At 38.4% G+C, this 23,535-nt stretch overlaps 1 protein-coding gene across 13 annotated transcripts in view; it reads left to right on the top strand.

Moving 5' to 3' along the window:
- Klhl32 (kelch like family member 32) overlaps positions 1-23,535 on the top strand; it is a 225,317-nt gene that overhangs the window by 142,520 nt on the left and 59,262 nt on the right. For 11 of the 13 annotated variants that reach the window (XR_003836500.1, XR_003836499.1, XM_021160284.2 and 8 more), the window contains one exon: positions 22,288-22,503. Coding sequence is in view for 8 of the 13 variants with exons in the window: in XM_021160284.2 (XP_021015943.1) it covers positions 22,288-22,503 (216 nt within the window). In the remaining 5 variants the exon portion in view is untranslated. Of the gene's footprint in view, positions 1-6,783; positions 6,845-22,287; positions 22,504-23,535 lie in introns of all 13 variants that reach the window. The other 2 variants (XM_029476838.1, XM_029476839.1) reach the window with 1 other exon arrangement.

The following is a 23,535-nucleotide window of genomic DNA, read 5'->3' as shown; positions in this document are numbered from 1 at the left end:
GTTTCTGTGAGTTGATATGAGCTTCTTGGGTCCTTTATATATTGTGAATACTAATGATCTATCAGATGTAGAGTTGGTAAAAACCTTTCCCCATTCTCTCGGCTGCAGCTTTGTTGGAATGATGGTATCCTTTGCCACGTCGAAGCTTCACAGTTTCATAAGGTCCCGTTTGTTAATTGTCAGTCTTTGGGCTAATGATGTTTTGTTCAGAAGGGCTTTTTCTGTGTCAGTGAGTTCAAAGCTATTCTCCACTTTCTCTTCTACCAGGTTCAGTGTATCTGGTTTTATGTTGAGGTCTTTGATCTTTTTGGAGTTGAGTTTGCGCTGGGAGATGAGTATAAATCTACTTGTATTCTTCTACATGCAGCCATCCAGTTTGACCAGAACTATTTGATGAAGATGCCATCTTATTTCCAGTGTGTATTTCTGTCCTCTTTATCAAAAATCATGTCTTTATAGGTGTGTGGATTTCTATATGAGTCTTCAGTTTGATTCCATTGATCATTTTGTCTGTTTTGGTGCCAATACCATGCTGTTTTTATTTCTATAGCTTTGTGGTACAACTTGAAATCAGGGATGGTGATACCTCTAGTAATCATTATTATCATCATCATCACCATCACCATCATCATGGTTGTTTAATCTAGCCTGGGGTTTCCATATGAAGCTTAAAATTATCCTTTCAAGACATGTTATGAATTATATTGGAATTTTGACAGAGATTGCATTAAATCTGTAGATTGCTTTTAGTAAGAAGGCTGTTTTTATTAATCCTATTGAAACATGAGCACAGGAGATTTTATGTTCTGATATTTTCTTAAATGCTTTTCTTCAATTACTTAAATTTTTGTTTCACTTCTTTGGCTAGAGATATCCCCAAGATTCATGGGATTATTTGAGGCTATTGTGACAGGTGTTGTTTCCCTGATCTCTTTCTCAGATCATTTGTCATTTGAATATAGAAGGGCTTCTGATTTTTGTGAATTAATTTTGTAGCTAGCTACTTTCCTGAAAGTGTTTATCAGTTACAGAAGTTTCTGAGTGGAATATTTTCAGGTCACTTATGCATACTGTCCTATCATCTGCACACAAAGATGCGTTGATGTCTTCCTTTGCATTTTGCATCCTTTCATCTCTTTCAGTTTTGTATTGCAATAGCTAAGGATTTCAAGGACTGTATTAAGTATATGTAGACAGGGCAACCTTCTCTTGCTCCTGATTTCAATGGAATTGCTTGGAGTGTCTCTTTATGTAAGCTGATGTTGGCTGTGAGCTTGCTGCAAATTTCCTTATGTCCTTACGTTCCTTGGTGTTATGTTCCCCTGATCCTTTATTTCTAATTTTGTTAATTTGGATCCTTCTTCTCCCCTTCTTAATTAATTTGGATAATAAAAATAATGGACATTATTTATTATTGAATAAATATAAGATCTGTTGATTTTTTTTCTCAAAGAATCAACTCTTTGTTTCATTAATTCTTTGGTTTGTACATTTGTTTGTTTGTTTCTATTTCATGGATTCCCTCTCCGAATTTGATTATTTTTTAACATCTGCTTTTGGGGGGGGGGTATGGTTTTAGTTGTTGTTGTTCTAGAGATTGCAGGTGTGCTTTTAAGTTGTTAGAATGAGATCGCTCCAATTTTTTATGTAGTGAGGTAGTACAAAGCTTGTTAGAACAGCCTTCATTTTGTCCAATAATGGGTGTGTTAGTTATTCAATTTTATTGAGTTTTAGAAAGTCTTTAATTTCTTTTTTAATTTCTGTTTTGACCCATTCTATATTCATTAGTGAGTTGTTCAGTTTCCATGAGTCTGTAAGCTTCCCGTTGTTTCTGTTGTTGTGAATCTCCAGCTTTAATCTGTGGTGGTCAAATAGGATGCAAAGTATGATTTCAGTTTTCCTGTATCTATTGAGACTTGCTCTGTGTCCCAGTGTGTGGTCAGTTTTGGAAAAAGTGTCATGAAGTGCTGAGAAGAAGGTATATTCCCTTGTGTTTGGGTGACTTATATTTGGCCTATCGTTTCAGCTAGCTTAATCATTTCTCTGTTTAATTTTTGTCTGGTGACTATTGGTGAGAGTGTGTTATTGACATCTTCCAGCATCATCAGTGTGTGAAGGACAATATGTGATTTAAGCCTTAGTAGTGTTTCTTTTACAAACTTAGGTGTCCTTGTCACTGGGGCATAGACATTAAGAATTATAATGTCCCGTTGGATTTTTTCCATTGATAAGTATATAGTATCCTTTCTTATCTCTTCTAATTAGTTTTGGCTTGAAATTTATTTTGTCAGCTATCAACATAGATAGACCAGATTCCTTCTTATGTCTATTAGCTTAGAATATCTTTTTACATACTTTTACCCTGAGGTGATATCTTTCCTTGAAGTTTAGGCATGTTCCTTGGATATAGTAGAAGGCTGGATCCTGTTTTTACATATATTATGTTTGTGGCTTTTTATCTAATATTGGGAGTTATCAATGAGAAGTATCTGTTTTATTATTGTTATTGTTGGATGGTGGTGGTGGTGGTAGTGGTGGTGTGTGTGAGATATTAAGAATTAATTTTTGACTTTGCTGGTCTGGAATTATGTGGTGTGTGTGTGTGTGTGTGTGTGTGTGTTTGTGTGATTAGGAATCAATTTTTTACTTTGCTGACCTGGAATTATTTATCCCCTGTGTTTTCTTATATGTAGTTAACCTCCTTAGGTTGGACTTTACCTTTTAGTGTCTTCTGTACTGCTGGACTTATATGTAGACATTGCTTAAGTTTGATTTTATTATGTAATGTCTTATTTTCCCTATCCATGGTAATTGAAAGTTTTGCTGGGTGTAGTAGTCTGGGAACAGGGGCATTTGTGGTCTCTTTGAGTCTGCAGAAGATCTGTTCAGACCCTGATATCTTTTAGAGTCTCCAGTGAGAAGTTAGGCGCTGTTCTAATCAGTCTGCCTTTATATGTTAGTTGGTCTATACATGTTGAAGATTTTAATATTCTTTCTTTGTTCTGTGAATTGAGTGTTTTGATTATTATATGCTGAGGGGCCTTTCTTTTCTAGTCCAGTCTATTTGGTGTTCTATTTTGCAGTTTGATAGCATTTCCTTCCTTAAGGTAGGGAATTTTTCTTCTACAATTTTGTTAAAAATATTTTCTGTGCCTTTGACTTCTGTGTCTTCTCCTTCCTCTGTTCCTATTATTCTTAGATTTGATTTTTTTTCATGGTGCTCTCAATTTTCTAGGTGTTTTGTGCAAGAGTTTTGTAGATTTATTATTTTCTTCCACTGAGTTATTTCTTCTATTTTTTTCTCCAATGCCTGAGCTTCTCTGTTCCATCTCTTGTGTTCTGCTGATGAAGCTTGCCTTTGAGATTCCTAGTCAAGTTCCTAAATTTTTCATTTCCAGATTTCTCTCAGTTTGTGTTTTATTGACTTTGTTTCCACTTTCAGTTTTTGAGTTGTTTTACTGGTTTCATTCCACTGTTCATTTTTCATAGGTTCTTTAAGGAACCTGTATCATATTCATAAAGGCTATTTTAAGGTTTTTTTTTTCTTGTGCTTCAGTTATGTTTGAATATTCAAGGCCTGCTGTGGTAGGGTTGCTGGTTTCTAGTTAAAACATTTGGGATTTTCCTGGCTGCCTTTGTTGTATTTTTACAATGTCATCTAAGCATCCAGCATCAGTAGATTGTAAGTCTAGTGCTCATAATTGTTCCTGTCTTTATTGGGTGTGGGTTTTGTTCCTTGAGATGTGTTTCCTCTTCAATTCTTAGGAGAGTTTGACAGCTGTGTGTTGCTTGTAGGAAAATCTTATGAGGTCCTTATAGGTGTGGGCACAGGGGTTTCCTGGTTAGTTGTGTTCCTGGGTATTGGGAGCTGATACTTAGGGATGGGAATGTGCTGGGGCTGATGGGGCTGGGGCTCCAGAAGAGGAAGGAGAGGCTGGTGTTCTTGAGGATCTGCTCACTTAGTACCTTGGGAATGGAGGCAAAGATGAGATAAGATGCCGGAGCAGAAGTTCTGCTACAGAGCTGGAGATAAGACTAGGGGCTTAGACTTGGAAGAGTAGAGGGAGAGGTGAATATCTGCCATTAGCCTACTTTGCTTTCCTGGACTGAGTGACTTGTGGGTTTCCATGGTGTGCCTGCCTAGTGGGGTTTAAAGGCTTGGGAAAAGCAAGCAGTGAGGGGAATGAAATTTGGAGGGAAAGATCTGTGCAATAGACTGGAGATGAAGGCAGGGAGGAAGGAACGCTACAGCGGGTACTCTGCTGCAGAGCTGGAGATGAGATTGGGGAATGATTTGGAGGAGCAGAAGGAGAGGCGATGATCTGTACTAGCCTACCTGCTTCCCTGGCAGGAGTGGCCAGTGGGGTCCCAGGGCATGCCAGCAGGAGTTGGAGGCTGGGGTAAAGCAAAAAGTTGCAAAAGAGGTCAGTAGGGAAAGATCTGTGCTGTCCACTGTATATGGGGACAAGAGGGAAGAAAGGAGTGGTCTTAATGGGTGGTCTGCTGCAGAACTAGGGTTGAGACTGGGGACTGGATTTGGAGCAGCTGATGGAGGGGTGAAGATCTGGAGTTTGCCTACTTGTTTGGCTCACTGTTTTCCTGACCACAGTGGTCTGTAGAAGTAGCTGCTGGAGTTTCCCACCTAAAATGCACATCGCTAATTCAAACCTTATGTATTATAATACATAATACATAAGGTGCTTTTGTTCTGTTATCTATAAATTGATATGTTGTGTTAGATGTCCAGCTTTAGAGTCAGCTTCACAAATGTCTTCATATGTCTTCACATGTGTCACATGGTTTTTTTATCTGTCACTGAAGTTATTTCCTTTCGTTAGACACCACTGTTCCTGCTAAAAGAATGACTCCTAAGTGTGTTTTTTGTTTCTAGCCTCTGTCCATGGCAAGCCACATTCCCTTGAGTATCGTTATCTTTCCAGAGAAGGGAGCCAGCATTTACAGAGGGTCTGTTAATGCTTAATGGTTTAAAAGGGCTCACATGTCCACCCTGCCAAGTAGCCCTTTAAGTCAGGTGATGTTTTCTTTTCTTTCTTTCTTTTTTTTACAGATAGAGGAAGTTACATTCAAAATTAGTGTAGATTTAATTTAGAAATGGCCTCTAGCTACCTGTTGGTGTATCTCAGTATATTAGTACGTGTCAGTATATTAGTTTACCTACAAAAGACCTGTTCTTTTTCAGGCTTTTGCCAGCCAGCCTCCTTTTGGAAGATCCTAAGGCAGATGTTAAATATGGGGACTTGCCAATGGAGAAGTCTGGTAATAGGAAGTCCCCAGCAGCAGGCAAAGGCGTTCAGTTCTCTATAAACTGTGCCCTCTTGTTCTGGGTGGAGAAACACAGATGCACACAAACATACACATGCCTCTGCTGAGAATTCCATAAATCAGGGATGCTGACCGTGGATTTGTGTCGCGTTCCCTGAAATGACCCATTACGATGCCGAGGTTGCCGTCTTTTGAAGGGAGAAACTTCTGTAGGATGTGTGCCTCTCGCCAAGGTGATAAACTCTCTTGTCCAATTAATAACAGTGTCCTTTGTTTCACCAGGTATCACAGCTTTTATAATGACATGCACCTAAAGTGTAGTAATAAAATGAGCATCCTGTAGGCTCTTCTAATAAAACCACCAAAGCAGTGACAGAAACAGGCTGCCAGTATCTGCTCGTAGGCAGCAGGTGGCAGTGTGAATCCACCAAAATTCAGTAGTTCGTTTAAGCAAAAACCAGGGGGAAAATGGAAAGAAAAATTATTTATTTTGCTACATATTAGTCTTCTGACCCAATCAGTAAAAAAGTCATTATTCACACCACACTGGGCAATATGCATTGTAATTTTTAACAAATAATAGGAAACTGTTAATGTGCTCACAGGAAATGCAGTTTTGTCTCGGGCTTCTATGGTCATTTATCACCGCACTTTGTGAAATCACTCATTTGTTCTAATTTGAATGTAAATGACTCTAAGGTTTTACAAATAAGGTGACAGACTCACATAAATGTAATTGCAGGGTTCATCTCCTTCTTTTTATATATCACTCATTAGGTTATGAATTAAATACATCGTATTAAACCAGGGGCATGTCCAATGATGATATTGTAATGGCAAATTACTCTATGCTATTAGAGGTGTATTTTTTATTCATGGACATTAATTTGTCATTAAGCGGCATTAGTTTAGCACTTTTATGTGAAAGACGTGACCTGCAAGAGGAGACATGCTGCTGGGTTCTCAGAGAAGGGACCTCAAGGGGCATAGGTAGAGCATTCTATCTCTGTAGGGAAACACACAGGGTGTTTGTTTCTTGTTTTGCCTTGTTTTCTTCTGTTGCAAGCATTATACTGTCACTTCCTCAGACTGAAGGTGTTCTCTGTACTTGTACCTGGGAAATCTAGTACATAAAGCCTAGATGCTTGCTACTCATCTTTGGGTAGCCAAGAACTAACCTGAGGAGAATCTCTAGAGTGGATGGCAGCTCCCCACTCCATCCTCCATCTTGACCCCTGACCATGCTCATTCGTCATCCTACATCCTCATTTAGCTGTACACTAAGTGGGCCACAGAGAAGATTGGACATTTTTTCTCTTTGGTGAAGGTACAAACATTTAAAGACTTTTATTCTCTCCTCAGGGTTTGGGGAAGATTTCTGGGTAACTTTGTTCCTGCTTTGATAAATACCAGTCTTAACGGTTTCCTTTTTTTTTTTCTCAATTTTTTATTAGTTATTTTCTTCCTTTACATTTTTTAACTGAGAAACAATGTTTCTAGTTGCAGCACCGGGAAGCTCTGTCTCTGAGACGTCATCTCCGAGCCTGACACTTCTCTTCAGGTAGCATTTGACTCATCCTCTACAGGGTTCCCGATGACTAGAAAATGCCTTTCCCTGCTTTTGCCCTAGGAGGTTTCAGGTACAGGGTCCAGGACCTCATCTTCCACCAATTTCAGATTTCCTTTCCTATTCTCCACATTACATGAACTGAGTATGTGTGGAGGGAACAGAACTTACCTTCATTCACTAATTTTTATCTGCTTTTGAATATTAGTCTATTAAATAACGGTATGGAGCTTATCTAAGCAGTGCTCTTTTACCTTTACCTACCAAATACATTCTGTTCCATTGGAAATACTTCCTACAGTGACTGAACTTGACAGTTAGAAGCTTATATATTTTACAGTGTTATAATGAATTATTATGTTTAAACTAAATAATGCAGCAGTGACTTATTGGAGGCTCTTTCTTCTAAGCAATGTGTTATTATAATTTGAATTATTAAATTAGCAGTATTTCTAAATAGAGGGTGGATATTCTGTATAAAACAATTTATCCTCAAGGTTGAAAAGTTATAAGCCACACTCATTTTTCTCTAGCACTGAGCTATATTTTTCTATTAGAGAAGATAGATGATTATGCCCACATATATATTTAATATGGCTGTAATCCAGTATACTAACCGCATGCCATTCCATGCTTTCCTTGAGCTGATACCCTGGCATTTGGAGCATATTAAAGCATAACCCTTGAAAAAGATATTATAAACAGTTTAATCTTTTCAATTCTTTCTCAGTGAAAAAGATAAGGAAGGCTAGAAATGTACCATATCAATGTCAGCCACCAGCTAGTTGTTTGTTCTAATCAAGTATGTTTGTCCCCTAGCATGGGTAAGCCAGAATACCAGGTTTGCCAAACATCATCCATGTTTGGCTCCAGGAATGCATCTAAGATCTTCAGAAGCCATTTCAGGATCCCAGTTAATTTTTTCTTATGCTATTGTGTTGGCTTTCATTCTGAAAGCCCACACCAAAGGATGCCAGCAAGTGACAGCCCCAGGGTATGCTGTCTGCTGAGAAAGTGATTTCAGCATTCTAATTTGTTATGTGGGTTATTGGGGGTTAATTGTATCTTCTTTGTGAGTTTTTAAAGAAAGGAAAGAAATCTTGAACGATTTTTCCAATATCTATACTTTCCATTTAAGCTAACTCTTGTGATCCAGGCAGCAAACACAAGCAAACCCAGCCTCTCCATTCCCATATCTGACTTTTATGAATGCATTTTTTTCTTAAAAATAAAAATTCTTCTAGTATCTTGTGGATGCTGGAGTTCAGAATCAACAAATGAAGCATCCAAATGTGTATCTCACTTTCTTCCATTAACACTACTTGAAATTCGGGATGGTTAAAAGGAAATCTCTGTTTCCTTAGAGATAGATAGATACTCAGTCTCATACCCATCTTCCAACTGCTGGTTTTACACACAATGAGATTTGTGCCCTCGTTCTCTGAAGCTCAAACCCCTTTAGCTTCTACTGCATGAGTATTTCTTCCTTCACATGCGTTTAGTCACCCAAACTGGAAATCCTAGACTGCCCCATGACTCTGTGATTCTGGCTCAACTTTTGCTTTGGCTTCAAGATCGTTCTCAAATGTGCTACCCTGTCTTCTGTTTGGCACTGACATCCTCAAGGTTTGTATTCTTCCCCTTGGACTCTCTTGTGATAATTTAACCCCATTCCCTACTTGTGATTATCATTGCAACATTGTTGAACATGTTTTTAATCTTCGAAGTAATGTCTTTCCCTAAAATCTTACATAGCTTTCCATCTCCTAGTTGCCTTTTTAAAAATCTCCTTTATGTACTCTGCCTGACTGTATCCCAAGGATAGCACACCTTGTTACCTCCAGTCCTCTGTCCCCTATGGGTTCATTCTTCTGGATATTCTTCAGATATTTGAGCAAAACTCATGCCAAAAACCAGTAGTCACTCTAGAATCTCCCCTCTGCTGTGGCCAGCATGCCCACAATGTTAACTTTCCTATATGCACTGTTCTGTTTCTCATTATCTCTCCGTTTCTATTCTTGTAACACCGTCTTCTAATCCAGGCCCTTGTTACTTCCAGAATAGAGAAACTGCATGGAAAGTAATGAACTTCACTGTTGCTCCAGTTCTTCCTCCGATGTTCTATTTGATTGATTTTTAAAAGTAATTTTCAATCCATTAGCTTTTTTACCAAATAACAAACTCATTATACTCTTGCTTAAAAGCATCCACTGTTTGATAGTTCTCTATAGCCTTTGGTATAATGTTCATTTCTCTTAATTTGACACACAAAGACCGTGTAGGTTTGCACACCTGACCAGGCAGTGCACTCAGTTCGAGTTAGATGCCCTCTTTAATGATGAGCCTTCTGCTGGGAGGCTAGTCACAATGTACCATGTTTATTTATCTATTTTCTGTATTGATTTATCTCCTGTGACATAGGCTTATACCCCAAATTCACCTGACCTTAAGTGACATAACTTTTTTGCCCTTTGCTCCTAGTCCTCAAAGTAGATACAGCATCCTTTATGCAAATCACGCCTTAGTACTGTTTTTTTTTTTAAATATTTATTTATTTAATGTATATGAGTTCACTATTGCTCTCTACAGACACACCAGAAGAGGGCATTGAACCCCATTATAGATGGTTGTGAGCCACCATGTGGTTGCTGGGAATTGAACTCAGGACCTCTGGCAGAGCAGTCAGTGCTCTTAACTACTGAGCCATCTCTCCAGCCCCTCTTAGTACTGTTGAGGGATTTGATAAGGTCTCCTGCAACACAGATGCTGCAGCAGTAGATTCTCAAGAAACAAGAGCCAGCATGGTGGCACATTGTTCCTGTGCTTCCATGCTAAGTAAGCAATGGTAAATTTTGAAGCAACATTTTGAAGCTCATGGTGACTGAGGCCAGCAATATTAGTTCCTGATGATGGCTGTATCTCTTTGCCCCTCCCTACTGGAATTCTAGCTTACTAAGAAACTTTCCCAAAGAACAATATAAAATTATTCATGAGCTTCAGATATTATGCATACAATTGATTATGAAAATGTACCAGTAACCTAATTNTAGAATTCCTCTGCTCTATAGCACAAAAATATTTAAATATGTCTTCGAATACTGCCAGAATTAGAACATGTTTTTTCTTATGGATTCTGAATTNCTTTTAATACTTTGTTTTTATTTAATCAAAACATATAAAATGTATATTTTTATTAGCATATGGATATATAGTTACTTAAGGCTATTCAGAAATGTTTAAATATTTGTATATAAATATGTCTCNGTATATATTTTTTNTGTATAAATATATCAATGTATGTATTTATACACACAAAATACCTGTGCTTACATTATAAATAAGTCTGATCTACATGATCATTGAAATGCTTATTTTCTTTCTTAACAATTTTACTTTATCCTATCAATTCCTATGTAGTATTGGGAAAACTCATAGTCCTTTTACATACATGATAATTTATTTTCCTGCATGATTAGTTCCAAGGCTATTAAAAGTTGGGCTGTTTTTATCTGTTTGTTTTAACCTGTTCCAGCCCCTTGCCATATATCCATGCTAGTACCCTTTAATTTTGCTTCCTTGACTCCTAGAATACAGTCTTTCCCTGCTGCATTGGGTCGGGTAGTCACGTAATATCTTGATTTATAACTAGGTTGTAATCCAAATAGGAAACAGGTGGAATCACAACTGGATATGGTGCCTTGGATATTAATGGCTTGGCTCAGCCGTGGAATTTCTAAAGCTGTATACACTTTTTTTGTCTTAATTATGCATTCATTAAAAGCTTTTATACCCAACAGAATAAAGTAAATATTTTTTGATCTCCATAGTGTGCTCCCAGACTGTAGATTTGCACAGCAGGGTCTTGATAATCTGAATAAATTGTATTTCCCCAAGGACTTTATCTTTCAAATAAGGTCATAAAGAAATGCAGCTCCCCCATCCTGGAATTGTTCAATGTGCCTTTTCTGCCCGAGAAGCTGAGTCCATTATAGTAACAGATACATGTTTGTGATCCGCTATATTGTCTCAGTCTGTTCTTCTTGCTTATCACCAAAGTTAGTTTCTTTTTTTCTTTAAAGCTCGGGGACCATCTTACTAGAACTTGAATGAAAACCCAGAGGAAAGGCCAGCCGTACAGCTACAGGGATGAGCAACATGGAGAACAGGAAGAGAGAAAGGGAAGCGTTTTGATATTGGGTCCATAAAGCAGGCAGGTACCCTGCTGAGATCTGTATGTAGATGCTTACGAGATGGAGGGTCTTCAGAAACAGCAAGAAAGCCTAGAGGGTCAGGGCAACCATGATTAAGATTTTGGATGGTTTCCAAATGAGGAATAGAAAGTCACCCTTTTATAGTTAGAAAAGCAGACAGGCTCAACAGTGAAGCCTTATGTGCAAGGGCTGGCGAAGCATTTATACACAAGAGTTTTTACATGGCAGCTGTGATTTTTGAGGATACTTACAGGCAAACCAAGTTTTGTTAGACATTCACCATTCCCTTCCTTTCACCCAGTCCAAGAGTAAAGTGGTCATTCAGGCAAAGCTCTAGTGGAAGCACCCTTGGCAGCAATTTTATAGGAAATAACAGTTACCATAGCTGCTGTATGTTAGACACCCGTCTGTGGCTAGCACTGGACACATGTTTTCAGAATGCTCTTCATGTTTCCTCATATTTAGATATGAAAACTTGACTCGAGATATTGTCCACTGGCCTGGGCCAGCTTTAAATCATGTTATTCTGCTATGATTCGAAACTAAAGATGACACTGGTGCCTTTATTTATTATTATTATTATTATTATTATTATTATTATTATTATTATTTTGGTTTTTCGAGACAGGGTTTCTCTGTATAGCCCTGGCTGTCCTGGAACTCACTTTGTAGACCAGGCTGGCCTCGAACTCAGAAATCCTCCTGCCTCTGCCTCCCGAGTACTGGGATTAAAGGCGTGAGCCACCATGCCCGGCTCACTGATGCCTTTATGACCCAGTGAAGAAAACAGGAAATATAAATTTATGACCCAAATACATGTCCATAATAAATTGAACTTATTATAGTTGACTCATTCAGAAGATACACCACAGCAGGCCACCTTTGTTGATCACAGGTGAGCCTTCTACTGTGTTTCCTTGTTATATGGAAACTCTGTTTGTTACCTAGATAGCACCCTAAGGTCATTTCTCGAGCTTAGATCAAGGACTTGACATCATCTTTCTCATTATTAAGTTACACCTATAACCAAGCTGCTACTTCTTTCTACGACAGTCATGGGTATGCCTTACAACTTGCTTTCTTTTTTAATTCACAATGCAACAAATTTTTTAATTTCAGTTACAAACAACATTGATTAGGATACTGTAGGTTTTGCAAATCTTAAAACGGGAAGAGTTACTCTCTGCTTCAAGTGACTTATCGTGAGTTGGTTTTCAGTTTTACAGTGGTATAGCAGAGATACATGTGCAGAATAAGGCATGCTTTGCACATTGGTTCTTTCCTGAGGCTAGCCATGTGCCTGTGATGTGATGCTGTATAGTGATGCTATACAGTGATGTTGAGCCACAGTCTCCAGTTAACCTCACAATCTCTAGGGTACACAAACCATACTCTGCAGAACACAGAGCTAGGAGCTTTAGCAATTAAATATATAGTGTATATTTTCAGCATAACACAGATTGATAAAGATGTAACTCAATCATAAGTATTGGAATTTAGTCAGTAACAAAGTGTCTTAGCTACTTATTAGATCATACTTGGCACTGGGTCTCAATAGGCAGCTACATATTTTGAATTTTACTTTGAGCTACCAGAACTACCAACCAAGTCATGCAGGTTTTTATATAGAATATTGTGCTATTTGGAATAGTTTTGAGTCATTTTATACTTTCCTTTTTCTACCAAGGATGCCCTTTCTTTCAGCACAGAAAAAAAGGCATGTGAAATATTATTCAACTTGCTCATCTTAGAGGTGAAAATTCTGGAAATCAAAAGTGATACTTCTGTTTATTTAACCCTGAATAATATTTAATATTATCCTCAATCTAAGCCATAGTTTTCAACACTGATAATATGAGTTGTTGGTACTTATTTTTCTTTCACAAGTCAGTGACATTCTTAGAAATATATGAGGGAATGAGAGAAATGGCTGTTATTCAGTCACAGTGTCATGCAGGTGCCCTACTATTAAGTAAAAACAGATCTATCAGTTTTTTTGAATCTTGTCAGTTAAATAGGACCCCTGGATTTGAGGTATCATGTTTTGGGAAAGGCACTGGTATAAAACCCAGTAGATGTCATCACATGATAACAATTTATTTCTCTGTCAGGAGTATGATTAAACTGCAGTACTGCGTGCGTGGATAAAGAGCAACTGACAGGCCAGGGAGCCATCAGAGTAGCCAAAACACAATTACCTAATACTTCTGAAACATGCACTATTGACTGTCAGCTTGTGTTGCAGTTTGTCCAGAGGCCACATCCTTTCATTTTGGCACACAGGAGCTTGAACCATGGCTCCTGGGCAGTGTATATCAGACTCTAGATATAAAATTTCATATTTTTACGATCCAAGAACTTCAGTGGGATGTAAATGAATCTGGATACCATTATCTGATGGGTAGGCTCAAGCTACTTTGAATTATAGAGCAAAGTTGTTGTATAGATATCATTATCAGCTTAACTACAATATTGAGGAAAGCATTGAAATTTGGCCAGTTACACCATTACATGATACTCATGAAAAGACATCACAAAGGCCAAGATGGTCTTTCTCTTGTTGTCTTCCCTGTTTTGGGAAGGTGGCAGGAAGGCAGCAAGGTCAATCAAACATCTCAGGCCCTCCTGCTTCCTCTCCCACATCTTAACCATATGACCATTTGCCTTAAAATAACTTACTTTGACTATAACTCAAAGTAAGGCAGTATTCAGCATTTTATGTGGATTTCTTTTCCTCTTATAACTTTTCCAAGTTAATCTTGAGAATAACTCTATCGCAGCAATGAGCCATACAAAAGATCAAAGTGGAAAATATATAAGTTTTAAGAATTATTGAAATTGAAAAGGTGGTATTTATTCTATAGCTAGTGCAGTGTTGGGAACACACTTTGTGACTGTTCTGTAATTTAACTTGTCATTCATAGTATAAGAAACAAATAGAAGGGGAAAGAGAAGCCAAATAGCCCTGAACCAAGAAAAAATAAATATTATTTAAAAATATTCCCTGAAGAACAACAGTGTGTGCACCATAATTCTAGATATAAACTAAATTTCAAATGGGAAACAGTGTGACAGAAACCCAACCTTTTTAGAAAGAAAAGAAAAGCTTTCTTTTACTCAAGAGACTGTCTTGTTGCTGAGCTGTGATTTCCATTCAATCCTCCTGCTTCAGCCCATGTGCTTGGGGATTTTAAAGTCACACAATGAAAGGGAATGGAAACCGTCTCATAATTAAGGTAAATATCACTTGAAAAGTGTCAAAATATTTTGGTTCAAGTAATCCTTTAAGGGAGAAATCATTCTTTCTTGGATTGAATGAAATTTGGGGCAGTTAAAATATTTTTTTCTCAAAGAAGAATGGTTGTGTTATAATGCCCATTGTGTGTACTTATATTGTATTGTCCAGTATTGTCAACTTGAATTATTATTACCAGGTTCTCCACTGGAAAAATTGAGTGAATGCTGGCTTTGTCTTTGTACACGAGGCTGGGTGTGGTAGCTGACAGCAGTTTCCCCAAGCACTTGGGAGGCAGAGGTAGGAAGACTGTACTCGTGGCTAGCATGGGCTACATAGTGATTTCCAGGCTAGCCTAGGCTATGTCGTGAAAAATCTTCCCAAAAAAAGAGAGGAGGAGGAGAAGGAGGAGAAGGAGCATGAGGATGAGGGGGAAGAGGAAAAAAGAGAAAAGAAAAAAAAACTTTATTCTTCATTCATTAGAAATTAGTACCTGCTGCTTCCTAAGTCTGTAACACTGTTCCTGCAGTTTCAACACACACACACGCACACACATGCACACACATGCACGTGTGTGTGTGTGTGTACGCGCGTGCTGCAGTCTGTGTGGAGATCAGAAGACACTGTGGGAGTTGCTTCTGTCCCAGGGATGGAATGCAAGGAATCAGGCTTTGAGGCAAGTGCAGTTAGTAGCTGATCCCCTTTCACCAGCTCAAACCATCTTTTAACTCCATACTTGTTGGCCTCACTGTAACTAATTAAGTCGTAAAACCTACACTTGATAATAAGATGGGACTGAAACTGCAGGAAGAGTGTTCCAGACTAAGGAAGCAGTGGGTGCTAATTTCATACAAATGAGGAATACAGATAGATAGGTTGATAGATAGGTAGGTAGGTAGATAGATAGATAGATAGATAGATAGATAGATAGATAGATAGATAGATAGATAGATAGATAGATCAATAGGTAGATCGATAGGTAGAAAGATACAAAGATAGATGGATAAGTGATGATAGATAGAGTAAAAGCTTTACACACACACACATATGAAATGGCTTTATAGAAGAATTGTTAGAGATCATGGGCCCAAGAGATTTACAGAGATAAGCTTTGGTTCTGGCTATTTTCTGCTGAAATTGGGGTGTTGTGGGGGCTACAGCCAAACCCTCACTTTCTCTGATAGCATTCTTAATTTGGTTTTCATTAAGTTGGTAAATTAGAAAGATCTGACATTGCAAATGGTGAATTTTTATCTAAGCCTAAAAGATATATATTTGTGTTTGGTTTTATATCTCATAGTTCTACTTACATTGACCTAATTATTTGTTATTACATATATGCCTAAGTACTTTTATTGTTTTTAGATGTCATTTATTCTTTTAAATTTCCTACATGGCTACACTGTATCTTCAGCCTACTCACCCCCAACTCTACCCCCCGACCCCTTCCAGGCCACCCCAAATACATCTTCTTCTCAGTTTTGTGTCCCCTTCCTTTTATTAAAAGATTATTACTGAGTTTTAAACAGTTTATGGTCTGGTCACATTGATACATGAAGAGAGAATTGCACATTTGATAGCAGAGGTAGGAATGATAATTTCTGACAGTTACAGAAGTCCAGGCAAGAGATGATAAATGACATAAAATAAATGTAACTAAGGAAGAATGGATAGAAGCAAGCAATTGACTGGATATAAGAAAATACAGGTCAACATGGGGACTCATGATACCAAAATCTAGATGTAACTATTCTCCAAGAGAACATACAGAAGAGCTGGTCCAGCACTTAAGAGCACTTGTTGCTCCTGCAGAGGACCTAGGTTCAGTTATAACTACAGTTTCAAGAGATCTGAAATCCCAACTTCTGGGGAAACTGCATACATATGGTATACAGACTGTCATACACATAAAAATAAATAAACTATACAAATAGTTATAAAAATATACAAATGAAGCAGGCTCACAGGAAACAGATCTATTTTGGACATATTAGTACAATAGGCTATAGAATGGATAGCCCGGAAATGCCCCCTTAACAGCTGGTGAGAAAATGGATTCTGAGCTAAGGAAAATGGCTTGGGGAGTAATGTAGGTTAAAGACCCATTAAGTTATGAATTTGTCACTCAGTTCTGTTTTTTCTTTTTACTTTGTTCATCTTTTTCCTCTGCTAATGTATTGGCACACTTATTTAGAGTATGGAAATTTAGAGAGGCCACATTCTTCATTTTGACCTTGCATCAGTGATGTGTTGCCTCCAGCATGGCTCCAGGATCAAATCTCTCTGATGAGGTGAGGGAGTGAAGAAATTACCAACAGAGACACACAAACAAATAGAAAATCTGGGATCAGCTACACTACCCTGGGTTATCTGATGGAGAAGCCATAGGACACCAGAAGCTACCATGCTTATTACATGCTTAAGCAGAGCTGAGGTTATTGTATACACTGGACAGGAAGGGATGACTGCTGATGGAGCAAACAAAAAGTCAGGGCATATACTGGGATCAAGGAGACAGGTTTAGCTAATGTCAGTAGGAACATTCTCTACCGGGGAGCAGTGTTCAGGAGGAGAAAACGATGGTGAACACTTTCTGTACACACTATCAGCATGAGCACGTGGCCCAGAGGAAGGCCTGGCTGCCCCTCTGAAATCATGTGGATATTTTCCCGTTGCCATGGCTGCCTCATGTCAACACACAGTCACTCAGGACTTCACACATTTAGAACTTCTTCCACTCTCAACAGTGATGAACTTTGGTTTCTGAATACCAAACCACAGTATTTTTTATTTTCCTTGTTTTGTTCTGACAGGGCCCAATCTTCTCTATACTTTGCATGAGCCAAGTTGTGGGAAGTGCTTTTTCAAAAAGCATCTCCATAACAGCCCTGTGGCTTGGTTGAATTTTTTTTTAAATTGTAAATTATGAGTAGTGAAAATCTGGTAATGACCTATGTCTCCTATCAGCAGTACCATATCTGCCTGACTATGGGGACCTATCCATCCCTTCTATCCTGAGTTGCTTCTATGCCTGTGGTAGTTTGTCTTGAATATGATTATTCATTCAGTCTTCCTTCCTTCCTTCCTTTCTCTCTTTCTCTCTTTCTTTCTTTTCTTTCTCTCTCTTCCTTCCTTCCTTTCTTCCTTTCTTTCTCTCTTTCTTTCTTTTCTTTCTCTCTCTTTCTTCCTTCCTCCCTTCCTTCTTTCCTTCTTTTTGACACATAAACATCTTCTCTCTTATAAAGTCTAGAATATATATGCATAAATATATGTGTATATATATGTAGCTACACATACACACACACACACACTGATAGTGATTTTCTTTTCATGATGAACTTATACATGATGCTTATACATGGTTTTCCTGAATGCTTACTAATCATGTCTTTCCCAATAGGAGGGGTGTGGGGTATGGCATCATGGTGTCAGGAAGCAGGGTTCTCAAGTCCTCTCGATTTCCCACTGCACACAGTTGAACTAACAGAGATGCATGTTATGTATAGCAAGGTGAATAGAGGCTCCTGACATGGACAGAAAACACTGCAGATTTGTGGGCTTTTTTTTATTTTGTTTTTTTTTTTTTTTTTTTTTTTTTTTTTTTTTTTTTTTTTTTTTTTAAGGAGCAATGAAAAGGTAGAACTCAGAGCATCATTATCTTAAAACATTTGTTTCTCTCACACAGAGACAGGTTTTAGTGGCCTGGCCCTTTGCTGTTCAGTTGTTCATGGCACAAATCTACTTAGCATTATTGGCTCTATTAATATAGTCCTGAAATGATACAAAAAGTGCCTTCAAAGGAAATACAGTGGGGCTGAGAAGATGGCTCAGTTAGTAACATGCTTGCTATGTAAGAATGAGGGACCTGAGTTTATACCCCCAACACTCAGATAAAAATGGGGCATGGCAGACTATATCTGTAACTCCAGTGTTGTAGGGAAGACAGGTGGATCCCTAGAATGCAGAGGCCAGCCAGTCTCTCTGCATCATGAGTTCCAGGTACAGTGAGACCCCTGTCTCAAAAAATAAGGGGAAGGAGCTCAAAAAAGACAAATGGCATGAACATCTCTGGTCTCCACAAGCATACACATGTATGCACTCACGTGCTCACATGCATGAATATACCCACATAATCATATACATATCACACACACAAAGATTCTCAAAGAGATTGGGGAGATGACTTAGAGGCTAATGTGCTTTTCTAAGAGGCATGAGTACTGGAGTTTGGGTTTCCAGGGTGCACGTAATGTCACATAAATGTGGCAGCCTGTCTGTTTTTCCAGCCTTAGAAAGTAGAGATGGGATGCCAGAGCAAGCTGACTAGGGATCCTAGCTGTAATGGTGAGTTAAGGTTGTGATTGAGAGAGACTGCTTTGATGCATAAGATGGATGGTTGCTGCCAGGATCATTCCCAACATGACCTCAAGCCTCTGTATGCATACATATTCGTACATATATATACACCCACCCACAAACACATGTGCCTACACACAGGCAGTCAGTCATAAATGTATGATGTATGAGCAAGTGGTGCACGCTTTTAATCCCAGCACTCGGGAGGCAGAGCAGGTGGATTTCTGAGTTTGAGGCCAGCCTGGTCTACAAAGTGAGTTCCAGGACAGCTAGGGCTATACAAAGAAATCCTATCTCAAAAAAAGAAACCAACCAACCAAACAAAATAAATAAATAAATATATAAATAAAAATAAAAATTTCAAGGAGAACATTGTTTTTGGTTCTTTAAAGAGGAGGAGGAAGCAGAGAGAGAGAAGCATAAATTGGGTAGGTAGGAAGATGGGAAGGATCTGGAAGGAGTAAGGGAAAAACATCAAATTATATTATACAAAAATTAAAAAGAAAGAGAAAAATAACACTTATTTAAGATCACTCATTAAACTAATTTTAGAAATTATATGCACTTTTGAAGGGGATTTTTCAAGTTGTGGGCTTTCAAGTAACTGGAAGAGACCCAGAATAGGTGTAAAAGGATAGAAAGGCCCGTAGCAAAGTGTATTCAGTTACCATTCTGTATTCAAGCCATGCTTTCTTCACTTGCTCCATGCCTCTCCCACCTCCTTAGCACCACAGTTATTTCTGCTTTTGCCCACTCCCCTCTTTGTGCCATGATGCTAGCCACTGAATCAGAATCCTGCCCCCCTCCAAGAACTGAAAAGCAGGGTTTGGAAGAAACCAGAGTAATGTTCTGGGATGCCAAAATATTTCTAGGACTCCAAATTAGGTGAACTTGCTTCAGAGATGTATTCCATCTCAAAGATGTGCTGAAGTGCACACTAGAATCTCCTGCCCTCTCCTGCCATCCTCGGACTTACAAATCCTAAGAAGTAAACTCTGAAGAACAACAATTTTAAAAAGACTTGAAAATCTGGTTCAGTAACTTCTGTATTCCTTTGGTAAAATGTGAATAAGAATCCAGGGTTACTTCAGTGAAAGTGTGATTGGATCCCCATCAACTTGCATAGTAGTAGACTTCAGTGGTCATCTTTTTAAAAAAGCATTTTAACAAATAAGCATTTAGTCCTTTCAGACTAACAGCAAATTCTCCTTCCCTACTCTACCAGATTAGTGTATTTCTCTCTCAGCTTTCCTCAGAAAAGCTTCTTATTGTAGTAGACTGTGATTAATATAGAGAATGACAACTGGTCAGCATGCCAAGAGTCAGGGACCGTGGCGTGCTCAGCTTTAAATGGGACATCTGTATCAGACGCTCCTTTAAAGCGATCATCATGGAAGAGGGGAAGGAGAGGCTGTAAGAGTCTGTGGCTGTGGATATCTGCACATGCTGGGCATGGCAGGACTCTTACATACATGAACTCACAGCAGTGAGGACTACATACATAAGACCTAGATAAGATCTAACTAGCCAGAATCCCAGTGTGAATAGGAAAGGGCCCATGAAGTCCCACCCTCAACTGAGGTACAACTGAAAATTAGTGTCTGCTAGCGGAGGGAAAATCTATTTTCTTTATGGGTGTGTTGCCCAAGAGGGCACATGTGCTCCAGGAGGTTGTCCTATGCCCAGGCAGATACAGGCAGCACTAAGTGGACTCTCATTTTAACAAACACCAGAACATATGAACTTGTGATATATATGATCCTGTAATATTTGAGAATTTAAGTAAAAATAAGATTTTAAAAATACTCATTTAGAATCAAATATTATGTATATATGTATATATATGTTATAATAGAATTAAATATTATTAGTTAATAATCTGAGACAACTAGGGGAAGGAAATATGTCAAGTTTAGTTAAATAGGTCTATAGAATGTCTATAAAGAACCTATAGCTTGTCTCATAGCATCCTCTAGACCTTCTGCTCTTCCAAACGCTGCCCACATATTAGTGACTATAAAGTAAGAATGGGGAGCATCTAAAGATACTGTCACTCTTATTATACTTAATAGGCAAGCCTTCTATCAACAGATGTGCCACCCAGGCTCTCCCAGGGGCACAGTGACAGAAATTCCTTGGGAACGCGGGAGCTGCAGCTTTATGGCTATGGGTTCCCAGAGTCCTGGCTATATGTTTGAGAGCATGGCTGCAGATGCTGGGAATGGGTAGGAGGGTATGCTATTGGTGTTCTGAATGTCAAGGCTAACAGAGCAAGGTCCATGTTTAGGTGGATTTGGCATATAAATAGTCAAGACACAAGTCTTTTCTGTGAGATTAACCCATTTGCTAAGATTTGCATATAAATTTCATCTTTCGGTTCCATTAAAGTGGGATGAGTTGTTTTTATATACAGATGTATTTAGGTTAAAAAGTTTCAGAAACAATTTGAAGTCAGTCTGGTTTTTGTTTTGTGTTTCGTCCTTAATCCCCACTTAACTGTTCCTGTATTACCATCAGTAGACAAAAAGCTAAACTAAACTACAGGAAGGGTAGAACACATGACTGAGTCTGGGTTCTTGGAGGATAGATAGAACTGATAGTGTGTATATCTATCTTTAGTATTATATTATACATAGCATATATAATAAATTTCCTATATATAAATACACAAATTTATTTATACTTATTATAGACTTTATATATAATAGCCTATATTATATTTGTTTTACTTTATATATATAAATTTATGTTTATAGATATAAAGGAGATTTATTAGAATGGCTTACAGTTTGTGGTCCATCTATTCCAACAATGGCTACCAGTGGAAAGTCCAAGATTCCAGTAGTTGTTCAGTCCACAAGGCTGGGTGTATCAACTGGTCTTCAGTAAATAACAGAATCCCAAAGAGTAGGCTCTAATGCCAATGACAGGAGAGCCAGAGGAAACAGTGAAAGAGCAAAAGGCTTCCCTCTTTCTTGTCCCTTAGATAGGTTGCCATGAGAAGGTGAGACCCAGGCTCAAGGTAGATCTCTGACCTCAAACAACTGAATTCGCTAAAAGTCTCTCACAGATGTGAGATGTAGTTAATTCCAGATGTAATCAAGTTGGCCAGCAACAATAACCATCACATTCTATTGGTAAGGGCTTCCAAAGGTTTTCAAAAGATTATAAAGGAGCATTTCAGCCCACAAAACCCAGAAAGTTCTTTCTGGAAATCCTAAATCTTAAAGATGTTTTTAAGAATATGGAATTGTGGGCTGGAGAGATGTCATAGTGGTTAAGAGCACTGTCTGCACATCCAGAGGACCCAGGTTCAATTCCAAGTGCCTACTTGGCAACTCACTACTCTGTAACTCCAGTTCCAGGGGAGCCCTCATACAGGCATACATTCAGGCAAAATATTAATGCACATAAAGTAAAAATAATTTTTTAAAAAAATATGGGTTTAGAGAAGGAGAAAATAATAAAAGCTTAGAGCTTTATAATTGGTGGGGCAGGGGGATGGTCCTAATATTAATGGCCCCATCCCCCGTGCCTGTTATAAAAACAGTGGTGAGTGGACTTAAATTCTTGCCTGTTCTTTGTGAATTTCTAAGAGATTTTTTTTTGTTGTTGTTTATGTTTTTGGCACCCAGGAACTAAATAGCTTTAATTACTTGGATCTGTACAGACTTGCTGACCTCTTTCACCTCACTTTGTTGGAGAAGGCAGTGATTGACTTCCTAGTGAAGCATCTCTCGGAGCTCCTGAAGAGCCGTCCAGAAGATGTCCTCACGCTGCCCTACTGCCTGCTTCAGGAGGTGCTGAAGAGTGACCGCCTGACCTCCCTGAGTGAGGAGCAGATCTGGCAGGTAAGGACATAGTGCCTGACCTCAGGAAGGTGGGACATGATTAGAAAGGGAAGGACTCTGGAGCAACAACCATTATTTGAGGAGGCATGGCTATTGCTCCCTAGTTAGGCAAGTCACTGAAGGCTACCAGGTCTGCAGCCCAGCTTGGGATGAGGCCACTACTGTGGCTTTCTCAAACCTGGGTAAATTACAGAAGGAAAAGAATTTTCTCTCGAAGACAAAAAATATTTCTTAAGCTGAATATGAGAAGAATGGATTGTAAAGCAAATATATTATAAAGCAATTTTATACATATTTAAGCCATTGAAACTAAAGGAATTCAGGGGTTTGGTGGAAAACAATCTAGAAATATTTCTTTTACAAATTATTTTAGTGAGAAAAACTTAGAAATATCTTCTAGTAGTTCAAATAAACTTTTTCATGTGAGTTTTTAACTAATGTGTAGATAGCTTAGTTAATGGGTTTTGAAGTTGGCTAATTTTGATGAATTAAGTTTGGGTGAAGAAGGACTTGATCACAAGTCAATGAATTGAAAATGAACAGGTAAATTAATGCAAGAGGTCAATGGTAAACACAAGTGTTCAAACATGGTTGTACTTTGGAATCTATGAATAGAATAAAATACTTGGCTTGAAATCCATTTCTTAAATTCCTACTAAGAGCATAGTGTTTATGTGTAGGGAATTTGGACTTTTTAAAATATTTTTCTTTTATTTTTGAGATTATAATATAATTACATAATTTCTTCTGAGGTGTGAAGGAAAGGGGTGCCTTGATGGGCCCAGGCTGAGGAATCCCTTCCCTCTGAGGGACCAGCCACATGACAGTATAGTATAGAGTAGAGTTTATTCAGGGTATGGGAAGGGAGAGGGAGGGAGAGGAGGGTGCGGGGAGAGAGGGAGAGAGGGAGAGAGAGGGAGAGAGAGGGAGAGAGAGAAAGAGAGAGAGGAGAGAGAGAGGAAGAAGAAGAAGAAGAAGAAGAAGAAGAAGAAGAAGAAGAAGAAGAAGAAGAAGAAGAAGAAGAAGAAGAAG

The sequence above is a fragment of the Mus caroli genome, chromosome 4, assembly GCF_900094665.2.
Source record: "Mus caroli chromosome 4, CAROLI_EIJ_v1.1, whole genome shotgun sequence".
NCBI classification, from domain to species: domain Eukaryota; kingdom Metazoa; phylum Chordata; class Mammalia; order Rodentia; family Muridae; genus Mus; species Mus caroli.
This window is presented reverse-complemented; position numbering and strand designations above follow the sequence as displayed.